The sequence below is a fragment of the Dipodomys ordii genome, unplaced genomic scaffold (assembly GCF_000151885.1).
Source record: "Dipodomys ordii isolate 6190 unplaced genomic scaffold, Dord_2.0 Scaffold77, whole genome shotgun sequence".
NCBI lineage: Eukaryota > Metazoa > Chordata > Mammalia > Rodentia > Heteromyidae > Dipodomys > Dipodomys ordii.
Window position 1 is genome coordinate 4,143,642 of NW_012267293.1, and position 12,256 is coordinate 4,155,897.

Here is a 12,256-nt window from a genome sequence, read left to right on the forward strand (position 1 = left end):
CAGCCCGAGGCCCCTCGGGAAAGCCCTGCCCCTCGTCTTCCTCGTTCTTCTTGGGGAGCCTTTGCAGCCCGGCACACACGGTTTGGAACTGGCCCGTCCGCACTACAAAGTTGTTAGAGCCGCCGCCGCCGGTCCCACCACCCGCGAACCCGCGAACCCGTCTCCACCTTCGGGACACAGGCGCTAGGTGTGTCTTTGCTCCATATAACCCGTCAGAGCAGATCCTGTGTGCTGACCTTGCTGGCCCCTCGCAGTGCGGTATTTATCACTGGACGTCGCTAAAGCCACGAAGAGGTGTCAAGAAAGCAGCAATTAACCCTGACAGAAACCTACACTTCTATCCTCTCTCCCCTTCCACACCGAGGGCCAGGTTTTCATCTCTGCAGAGTAACACTTACAAAATACATTGCGAATCCTTACGTTATAAAACTTGGCATCTTTATTGGGTTTTAAATTTCACAAAGTTTGTCATCATGACATTAATAAAGGCGGTTAACCACACGACAGTCTAAATGTCCTTAAACATTCTTTCCACTAGTGAAACAAATTCAACCACATAAGACTAAAGCCTTTTGTTGTTTTTCTCACTGTATGTGCACTGTTTTTAGTAGGCCAGATAGTATTTGGGAGGCTGAAAATATTCACCCACAATAAGAAATGCCTGCTGCTTATTATGTCTAGATGGGTCTGATAATACCATTAAAATTAAAACAAATTTTTATGTCATGACATGCGATCTTGCTCCCTCCTCCACAACAGTAAGATTGAAATAAATAGCCATGAAGCAATTTTAGAAACTTAGAAAGTCAATTGTTTCACTGCAAATGTTTCAGAATAAGATTGTTTATTTTTCAGTCTTGAGAATGCTGGAATGTTGATACTTGTTAGAAACGACCAGAGAGGTTTAATTATGAAATTGGGCAAGGTTCCTCTTTTACTATTAAAAATATAGTATTTGAAGGCTATTTGTTCTGGAAAATTGAACACAACGTAAAGCAGCCTCTGCGTGGCTGCTGGTTCTGGTAAGCCCTTCAGGAAACAGGGCCCTTATTTTATTTTCTGTGTGACTGTATTTTGGCATGCCCCCCTTGGAAACCCAGCGAACGGTGATCATCTCATTCATATCATGAGAAACGGGCTGGTTTGTCTGTGCAGAGAAGATTTTAAGAGCAAAATATTTAGTCTTCACGACTGTGTACAGAAGCATGAAATAGAATTTAGAAGCAGTGGTCTCCGAATTTCTCAGCCTCCAAATTTCCTGTCCTTTTTGCACACCTCACCAGCACAGGGTGCACTGAAGGCCATTGTGTGCCAAGCACTTGCCTAGCTCTCTCTCTCTCTTCTCTCTCTCTCTCTCTCTCTCTCTCTCCTTCCCTTCCTCCCCCCTCTCTCTCTTGGGTTGTGCTGACTCTGCTGAGTATTTAGCAAGGCTGTTGCCAATAACAGAAAGACTTGCACCCTTTTTAATTAAAAAATATTTTTTATTATCTTTAAGTAATTGCACAAAGGAGCTTCAATTCAATATGTCAGTTTACCAGCTCACTGCAGTCCTGATCACTGCAGTGTCCCCCTTATCATCCCACCCATCCCTTCATTTTTCCTAGTTCGGTTTTTAAATATATAAGGTGAATATTATGACTGCATCTGCCCACTCTTTTCAGCGCAAAAATGACTTTTCTAAATTGAAATGATGGTGTCTTCACTGTATTATTTCTTCCACTGATGTAAAAGGTTCCTGAGGAGTTTATTTTAAATTTGTTTGTAAGGAGTTTCCTCTCTCCGTTTGGATCCAGTACTAATCGGCTACCTTCTCTGTGGTTTTCCTACCAGGTAAAACGACCTACAAGAGTTTTTACGTTTACTGCAAAGACCCCTGTCGAAGAGTGCAGCCGGGAAAGCTGCGGGTGCGGTGCGGGGCCTGCAGACAGACCACGCTCACCTTGGCCCAGGTAAGAGCGCAGCACCGGCCTGCGGGCAAGCAGAGGGGTGCCCGGGAGCCGCCCTGCAGGACTGGAGCATCTCACCACTGCTGAGCAGAAGACACGCTCCCCCGCGGTCCTGACTCACTGTGCCTGGCTCTTTTTAATTAAGACTTGCTTTTGAGTTCTAGATCTTTCTCTATTCTGACAAAGCACGGTCTGCAGGAGCATTCCCCCTTGCTTTGATCTAGGCCTACTGGACGGAAGCAACAGGACTGCTTTCATAAGAAACCCAGGGTGGGGTGTGGTGAGGGTCTCCTGGGCGTGGCAGAGCGGGGCAGCTGCGTGCAGACCGGCTCTCAGGGCCCCGGCCTCTCCCTGGTGGATGGGTGTGCGGGAGGATGCCGGAAGTCCACTATCATTCCGTGAAAACGCGGTGCGTCCACAGGTGCGCGCCCAAAGCCACCCGCCCAGGGCTGTGCTTACAGTGTTAAGTGGTTGGGGAGAGTCAGAAGGTGAATCGAATCGTAGGATTCTGAGTTCCAGCACCCGCCCTCCGCTTTGGAAGCACCCGTTTCCTGGTACCTATTTTGTTAGGCTTTGACGTTGTTGTTGTTGTTTTTAAGAATTACACTATTTGTGCTCTCCATATGGTCTGTGCTACTTCAGTTCGTTCATTTGTAGCCACTCACTGATCAGCCAGTGTTTACTTGTAGACTGAAAACACATTGTAGCTACCACAACTGAGGCAAAGCATGCAACCTGTGTTTCCTCTGGGTCTGGCCTGTTTTACTGAATGTACCTTTTTAATCAAGAGAAATCCTAAATCTGGAATTTTATGTGAAATTTAGTAATGAAAAACAGAAAAATGAAAAAGCAGAAAAACTTGCAGCATCCATCTAAGCATAGGCAAGGTAAATAGTAAATAATGAGCAGATATTGTAGGTATTAAATGGTACTAGGAGTTAGGTATGCAGCAGCAAGAGTGTACGTTGGAGAGGCAGCATCATAGGAGACTGCACACATGCCTCACTTTCTCACCCCCAAAAGGGGAAACAAGAGGCACACAAGCTTGAAAGCTATGAGAACCTTCAAAGAGGCTAGATTCACTAACTATAAGAGGAAAAGAGAACAACTCACCGATCTTTATGTTGTGATGTGGGTGCTTTTCAATGAGTTGGATGATCTGGCACATAGTTTGTCAGGAAGGAAGAATCAGGGCTGGGTTGCAGTAGGTGTTGTCCAGGTATAGGATATGGATCTGCTTCCCTGAAGCCAGGGCTGGCTCCTTCAACATGGATGGTGTATACCGAAAATCACCTGGGTGAGGGGTAGAAGGTAAAGACAAAAGGAAAACATCTATCAACATGTACCGACAGCTGGGCGTCTGCTTAGAGGGTCTCTGGGAAAACATGGGGCAGCACAGCTTCTCTGTGGGAGGAAGAGTTTCCATCCTCACATTCCCCGCCAGGTCTTGACGGTCAATGTACTTATATAGGATCATAGAATATACTTAGATTAGCTCAGACAAGGGTTTTGGAATGTTAGCCACATCGTAGCTAGTGGAGTTAGACTCTTTATTACCATGTGTATGTGCTTCTGTACGTGAGTACAGAAAGAGAAGTTGAAGCATGTCTGTCTCTAGCCCATTCACCCCGGGGCTGCCGCTGTTACCACGCAGAACATTGCTCTGAGCCAAAGCCCTGGCTCTGTGCTCCGCTGGGCCAGCATTGCTGCAGACACTGATCCATCCATCCATCCAGGCTCTGGGTACCGCTCCATCTCCAGTGGCCTCCCCCATGAGCACCTACGGACTTGTCACCCCCCCCCAGAACTGGGAACCTTCGCTTTTTGAGTCGAGGCTTCTGTTGCCCTTAGACGATTTACTGCTCTACATATCATGATCCCTTTCTTACCTCCTTTCTTCTAGAGCTGTGTGGGCTCTCCTTAGACTCTCTGCAAAATGCCATCTACATTGGTGTTCATGCCTTCATTTGCTTTCCCACACTGGGCGCCATCTATGCCCGACACCCTTTCCCATTTATATTTCAGGAATTTGAAAGCCTTATGTGGTCAGATAGCTTGTTGTTTGGGGTCATTTTTTCTTCAATACGTCACAGTGTCTTCTCCACCAGCAAATTATGGTGAATGAACTGCATCTGTTTTTGAACTTCTATACATTGGTTCACTAAATTCATACCATTTAGAAATTCTATCTGGCATTTTATAAGCATATTAATTATAGCAGTTATGGTGTATATGCTCCAATTTATTGATTTTTCTTATACTTATATTCTTGTATTTGTGTATATGTCTAATTTTTGTAAGAGACATACAGAGTAGATAGTGTTCTCCAATATTTTAAGCACAAAACTCCAGTGAGATTCAATAAGGTGCTCAAAGCTATACAGTTAACAAACATTGGAGCCTGGAGTGAAAAAAAATTTCTCTACAGTTTTTCCAAAGCCATAGCATTTTCTAGAATATATTGCTCACTATAAAACCTAGGTAATGAATGTCCTACTATCCAACCATTTCCTCATGCTCAAAATACCTCTGAGAAAGCCAGGTGCTGGTGGCTCATGCCTATAATCCTTGCTACTCAGGAGGCTGAGATCTGAGGATGATGGTTTGAAGCCATCAGACCCTTATCTCCAACAATCTATTCAGCAAAAGCCAGAAGTGTCCTAATGGTTCAACTGGTAGATCCATAGCCTTGAGCACAAAGAGGCTTAGGGATGCACCCAGTCCCTGAGTTCAAGCCTCAGAAATGGCAAAAACCAAACAAAAAAAAAACTGAAGTTACTAGTAGAAAGGAAAATGGAATGGAATAAAGAGGATTTTAAGATAATTTTCTGAATCTGTATTTTAGTATAATTACTAGATACAGCATAACTAGCACATGCCAGAAGAGATCAGACATTTCTATTTGCTCATGCAATGCCTGTTCAAAGATCAAAAGCTATATGCAGAGAGTACCCCTGCAGAACAGCTGGCCGGCCCCACTGCTGCACAGCTGCAAGTCTAGGTTTGGCAATGATGGAAGAAGTTTCAATCTCCAGTTCTTTATAAAGATTGATAACTTACATAATTTTCTCTGATAATGAATGATAAGAGAACATTGGATCTCGTGTGGGTGCATAGTTACAGTGGAGAGCTCTGTGGTTTATTCGAATAGCCAACAGAGATTTTTATACAGAAAAGAAAAGTTGGAAACTACCTAGCAAGCTGAATAATTTTTTAATGCAATATTGTTTTTCTACTACCTGGAGAATTGTCGTGAAGAAGTTCTGCGTCTCATGAGTCTTTATAGTCATTTCCTATATGTTATATTGTTGGGAGTTTTTCATAATGCAGCAATTCTCCAAATCTACTTAAATTTTATACTTAACAATAAGGAGCTGTTTCTCACATATAATACTCTAGTTTACATCACATTGCCTGTGATACTTGAACTAAATTGACAAGGAAGGTAGACATATGCAGCTTCTGTTCTTGTGGTGTAGGTTTCCAAATCTGGGAGCGTAAGGGGTTACCTGACTTTGAGGGTGAGTTGAAGATTAACATGTACCAGAGAAGTGTTCTGACTAGCCCAAGTCTTGAGAAATTTGAGTGCTCACTGGAAAATAGCTCACGTTGCTTATTGTAGGAAACAAAAGGATGGGCATTCAAGTTTCAGCCACCTGTTGAAAGGTGGCGACACTGAGACCCTTATGGACACTAGTCCAGGTGAGCAAGAGGACAGCTGCTCTCTTCATGGCCCCATGCTTCTGAGGGAGCTGTTTGTTTGTTGACAGAGTCTCACTCGGAAATGGATAATTTAAAATAAATGGTGTCACTGTTTCAAAGATTTTCCTATCACGTACTCATTAAAAATAAAGCAAGCTCTCTAGAGACTCATGATGTTATTTTCCTTCTCTGTGCCCGTCCTGTAGCTAGAACACAGAGCTTGGTGGCTGACGCTGAGCTTTTCATGCATGGCTAGCACCCTACCACTTGAGTCACACCTGCACTTCTGGCTTTCTGGTTGTTAATTGGAGTTATTGACTTTCCTTTCCCACAATTGTGGCTTTGAACCACAATCCTCATATCTCAGCTTCCCGAGTAGCTAGTAGACGTGAGCCACTAATATCCAGCATTATGGCTCTTTTAAATATTGTTTAATAAGTAGTTATACAAAGGGTTTACAGAAAGGCGTTTTGATTCCTGAAGTCAGGTTATGAGTATAATGCACACTCCTTCCATTGTTCTCCTCATCGTTCCCCATCCCATCCCTACCCTCAAGTTACATAGTTCAAAATCTACAGAATGTACATTGGATATAATGACTTTGTGACTCTTGGCGTGTAATACCTTCCTGACTAGCTGCACTGAGGCATCTGCCCCTGGGAATAGTTCTGCACCCCCATCCTCACCCTACCTCATCCCTACAGGCACTAACTAACTCATTATGTCCCTCAGGCACTCTTGCCACCCTGGATGCCTGTCCTGTCCCTTCCCACGGCCTCTCTCAGGCTCCTGCCTACATTCTCTGTGACTCAGGCTTCCTCCAGAAGACAAACCCAAAAACATCCTGGAATAGGAAGAAACTGATTCTTCTAACTCGAAGTCAGCTTGAAATATAATAAGGATATTTATAGAGCACAAAAAGCCCTTGATTTAGTAATATTTAGATGATAGAATGGATGCAGAGTTAGCTGAAAAAGGATGCAGCGTCTTGTCTCAGAGGGCTTTCCTGGAGGACCCTAGTGCTGGCACAGATGACGCACTGTTCACCTCTGTGGTACCAGCGCTATGTTGCTCAGGTTATCTACCACCAGCATCTTTTTGTTTGCACACAGTTTCTTAGTCTGAAAATTAATCAGAAGTCAGGAGATTACTGCAGCCAAGAAGTTTGGATGATTTTTTCCCCCCACAATCACTATAATTACTTTATCTCAAAAAGAACTTTATCTTTGCCACTCTAATGAGATCCTCTGCCTTGGAATAGCATTAAAGCTAAAAGGTTTCTGATGAGAAATGGTTCAATAAATAGAATAAGATGTAAAGTGCCTGGCATGATGGATTTTGTTTAAAATTGCTTTATAGATTAAGCACAATTTATGTGGGGAAATTTATTAAGAAATATAGTCTAAATGTATAATAATTCCTAAACTTAATATTTGTCGCAGATTAATTGTTGGTCAGGAATCTACTTAATTCTCTTATTGTCAAAAGCTACTCTCACATCTTTGTAACGAATTGAAGTTTGGGCATACATCTAAACTTACTTTCCAGCTTTAGCTTTCGGTATTTTCGCCCAAGAAGGAAGGAGTCACTCCACGGGGGCGCTTTGAGCACCCTGCCACACCTTACATGGCCAGGCCTGCCCAGGAGCAGATCCTAAGTCTCTGGCACACCCAGCACTCCCTGCTGCTCCCGGCCAGCCCCGTCCGACTCTGCTCCACCTTGAGTGTCCCCAGCACTTTCCTTCCCTCTGCTCTGATGCCCCCTCTCCGTGTCCTTCGTGTCCCTGCCCTCACCACCCCTGTCATAGATCACGAGGTCACGAAGCGCGGGGTCCTCCCTGGGGTGGGGCACGGGGCACCGGGGTCTGAAGAGTCCTACACATGTCACACATCAACTTGGGGTGAATGGTCATGTGGAGAGCTGGCTTTTGATGAAAGGATTGTTAGCAGCTATTCTAGAACCACCGCCTTCAAGCAGCCAGTGGAGAACTCCGCTGCTGGAAGACTTGAATTTTCTAGAAAGTTTGGATGGTCGTCGTGGCTTTCAGAGCTTGGTGTTCAGCGAAGGCTGTGCTGGGGGAGACACAGATGGCAAGGGTGTGGGGAGGACAGGGCACGGAGGAGGGCGGGCAGGGAGGACCCGAGGCTGGGCAGGGGAAGGTGGTACCCTCAGAGCATGGCTACCCCCACCCCCACTCCCATGGGGTGAACCTCTGGCTCAGCCCCTGACTCCAGGAGGTCAACTACATCTGACATGTGGCAAAGAATAAATAGCTTGAGCGCGTGTGTGTCCCAAGTACTTCATGGTGTAGACTATACTAAATTGGGTTTAAAAAATAATCAGGAGCTCACTGTCCTCCACTTTCTCTGTTAACCGTGACTCCGAGACGTTCACTCCCTTCTCAGCTGAGCATAGGACTCTCACGGGATGCGTTCTAAGCAACTGGAAAGGCCTCGGGGTATCAGGAGAGCAGGAGACACCCTGGGGCGCTGTCACATCTTGCAGAGATGGAATTGCTTATTTCCAGAGAGCCATTCAGACTTGTTGGTGAGTCAAAGGAAATGTTCATTAGAAAGACCAACAAACCACTACGTAAGTCATCGCAAATTAAAAAAATCATTGTTTCCATTTGCTACAACTACATTAATAGGAACACTTAACCAAGAGCTTTCAAATAAGAAGATGCAAACTCTAAAGTTGCATGTTGAAATAAGTAAAATAGGATAGATAGGTATATGTATATATGTATAGGAAATGAACAAAATGTCATCTGCTACTGAAGATCAGGCAACTTAAGCCAATTCACTGTTGCTGCAGTGTCGTGATGGACTTCGTCGTGTGCCAGATACTTCACAACTAGTGTTTTCTCTAGTTGGAGTGACTTCAATTAATTAAAACCTCTAGAAATGCTGGTCAGGGCTGGTAATCCGTTGCCGTGTTAATCCAGCTGATTATTTTCATGGACTCCAGTGGCAGTCACCTTTCATTGCTTCCTCATGTGAGGGCCTCTCAGTAACAGCAAGACTTTCAAAAACCAGTATTGCAATGAGTTCGCCTACAAGAAGCAGGGAGGAAAAAAGAAAACTGTCTGCAGATGCAGACTTCCCCTCATGCTTTAGATTGCCGCCCGGAACTCAGCACCCAGCACCCACCACTCGCTGCCTGCCTGTGCTCCTCACCTGGTTTACAATGTGACATCCTCCCTTTTTTGTGCAGGAAATTTGCATCATGTAATTCTGAAAAAGAAAATATACACTTTAGAATGTACTTATACTGCACTGCTTCCAAAGTATGTGGCTTCATTCTATAGTACATGTATGTAACAAGGGATGGGTGCTACTAAATATAAATATAATTTATTTAGTGTTTATCACTGCTTGCCTACCAGAATCATACTCTAGCCATATATGTCTCCGTTCCTATGATATTTGAACAGTGCCTTTTCTAATTTCCAAATGTATGTATGTCATTGTCACAATGATTCATATATTGCCCATGTCATTTGTTTTTCACATAGAAGATTCTGATTGTTACACATAGTCTGTCAGTCAGTAGTTACATGGGCTCACTAATTTATTTACCTTGAAATTAGCTGCGCTACACAGAATTATATTCATCATACAGAGTGATGTCTTTAAAACACTTACAGAGATATTTATTGAAACTGTGTAGGGTGTTTTGGTAAAGTCACTACCTACAAATACCTGTGACGCATCAAAGAAAGGTAAGGTAGATTTTTTTTAAAGTCCTCATTTAATTTATTTCATTGTAAGTTTCAGTTGCATGTAAGTGGTTTTGAAGCTGGGTTATGTTGGTTGGTGGTGTGTGGCATGTTTGCTGGTGGTAGCAGAACTGCTCCCCAGTGAAAAAAACCATCGGGACACACTGTCCTGCACACCACCCAGGCCTTGGCAAACTTTCCCATCGTTCTCGTGGCTCAGTCTTGGGCAGGATGGCCTCAGGTCTGGCTACAAGGCAGGGCAGAGGGGGAACAGCAGTGCCAGTCCCCTTCTTTCACAATAACAGTAATGACAATTCTCTGACTCCCTTTCGTCTCACCACCCAGAATGCACCCTCCAGCTACTGAAGAGTATGGGGGCAATTGAAAAGCAACTGTCTGCCTAAGACGTGCGGGAGAGCCGTGGCTGGCTTCCATCCATCCTGTTCTTGCTCTTGTTTTGAACCCATAAAGTGATTCTCTTAAGGGAAGACAGCAATGGTTGTTGGGTGAACAAATGCATGATTGTTTAGATTACTTTCATGAACTCAGCAATTTCATTGCCATCTGAAAAGAGTGCTATAGCACGCCCTGTCTGTATCACTGTCAGTGCTAGAGATTTGACTGGACCTGAAGTTGTTTTTGTGTGTGAAATGCCACTGCATTCCAGTGGTCATTTCTGAAAACAGATGCACTGCCTTAATTTGCAGAGAGAAATTGGAATATTCTCCATGTGACCACCATTGTAGAAGTTTAAAACAATAGGTTTGTCACATAGTAGGTGAGTAAATGAACCAAAAATCTCACTGGGAGAGCATCAATAACATGTAGTAGACTTGTCTTAACTCTGTCATAGTCCTTTACTGATTCTTATGAAAAACCAAATGTTAGCCAGCAGAAATAAAACATGTGGGGTGGGCAAGCCACTTTGCAAACACGGCTCAGAATTCAGCAGGAGTGCACGGCAGGCTGTAATATACTTGCAGATTCGTTTGTAGAAGCATTCTTACTTATGCATGCATGCCACGGTCCATCTGGGACTGTCAGGCTACCTGCGTGAGTGTATCATTAAAGCTGGATGGGAAATGGAGAGGTTAATTGACTTCACCTGGGTCACACAGTGAGAAAGAAACCAAACTGAGAATTAAATCAGGGGAGCTGGAGCTTAGATTCTTAGTGAAAGTGCCCGTGTTGTGTTACATTAGGTTCCTCACTAGGACACAGGGAGCGTGGAGACTTACGTTGCAACTTCTTTCTGAAAAACCATCAAACTCATCTGACTGCCTTTCCTGAAATGGAGATTGGGATTTGGAAACTTGGTAAGAGGCAAAGTATGGGATTCTCCAAGCAGCGCTGTGCTTGGGGAAAGCAGACCATGAGAACGACCCAGGAACTTTTCCCTGAGTGCACCTTTGTGAAAGGCTGGCTTGTGAAGCCAGAGGTTAAAGCATGAACTGAGCATGGCACATCTGCCTTTCTGAGCACAGTTAAAATCTTGCCACCACTCGTTACTATGTCTGAACTAAGGATTCTCACAGCTAGTTTTATTTTTATTTTATTTTTTTGGGTCCAGTCGTGGGGCCTGAACTCTGGGCCTGGACGCTGTCCCTCAGCTCTTCAGCTCAAGGCTAGCGCTCTACCACTTGAGCCACAGTGCCACTTCTGGCTTTTTTTCTTTTTTGCTTATGTGGTGCTAAGGAATGGAACCCAGGGCCTCAGGCATGCAAGGCAAGCGCTCTACCACTGAGCCACCTTCCCAGCCCCTCACAGCTAGTTTTAAAGAATTACATTTCTGTCTAGTGTTAGAAGTACCCTGATTTTTTTTATGTGCTATAAATCTTCTGTTGTGCATGGAGGATTTCATATTAATTTAGCTAATCATCCTGATAAGTACACAGAAAACTCCTGCAATTGAAATAATCAAATATGGCCATAATTTATAACTCGCTACTTCTTTTATCTCATAATGTGCTAAGCACAAATGAGAAACCACTTTACTTCCCGGTCTGTAACTATTTAAAGTAAGTTAGATAAAGGTCAGTGTAAACAACTGCAAGATAACCGATAAATTGTGTGATGCTGGTATAAATAGATAAATAGATGCAGAGAAAATGAATATAGAGTGTGTTCCTTGGGTAAACTGAAATCATCCCATTGCTAAAGTCAGCTGCAAGGGGCCTGAACTATTCCTTGTCCACCTTCGTGCTTAGTACAGGGAGGGTATCATATGTGGTGGACATTTGTCTTGTTTCATGGAGTGAATGAATAACTGACGTATGCCTCATAACCACTCTGACTATTCCCTTTACCAAACCATAGTCTGGGATTAGAAATGGACTTTGTAGTGGATTTAAATCTCTACTCCTAAGAGGAGAATTGCTCTTTAATATATGTGTGGGCTTTGGTCACCTGACTTCTGCAAAAAGGCCTTAGTAAAGGAGCCATTGCTTTTATTTTATTTTATTTCTCAATTGTTAATGTAAAGATGATGTACAGAAGGGTTACAGTTATGTAAGTCAGGTAACAAGTATATTTCTTTGACAATGAGAAATAGTCATTGCTTTAAGATTAACTACTTGAACTCTAATTGAGAGGAAGTTATTTGACTTAAAATCTGCTTCCACCCATGACTTCTGCTTCTTCTCTTTGAAAATAGAACAAAATTCTGATAATCTTCCATCTACCCACTCTTGATATGTTTTTTTTTGTTTTGTCTTTTAGTTTCTTTTTTTACTGTGAAAATACTGTACAGAGGGGTTACAATTACATGAAAATACTGTACAGAGGGGTTACAATTACATGGGCAAGAATGAGTACATTTCTTATCAAACATTGTTGCCTCCTCCTTTGTTTCCCCTTCCCAACCCTTCCCATCCTCCCCCGCCCCCCC

At 43.5% G+C, this 12,256-nt stretch overlaps 1 protein-coding gene across 1 annotated transcript in view; it reads left to right on the forward strand.

Annotated features, from left to right (window-relative positions):
* The window catches only part of Park2 (parkin RBR E3 ubiquitin protein ligase), a 1,020,418-nt gene that overhangs the window by 390,707 nt on the left and 617,455 nt on the right, over nt 1-12,256 (forward strand). The window contains exon 4 of the mRNA XM_013024525.1: nt 1,831-1,949. Coding sequence (XP_012879979.1) covers nt 1,831-1,949 — 119 coding nt within the window. The remainder of the gene's footprint in view (nt 1-1,830; nt 1,950-12,256) is intronic.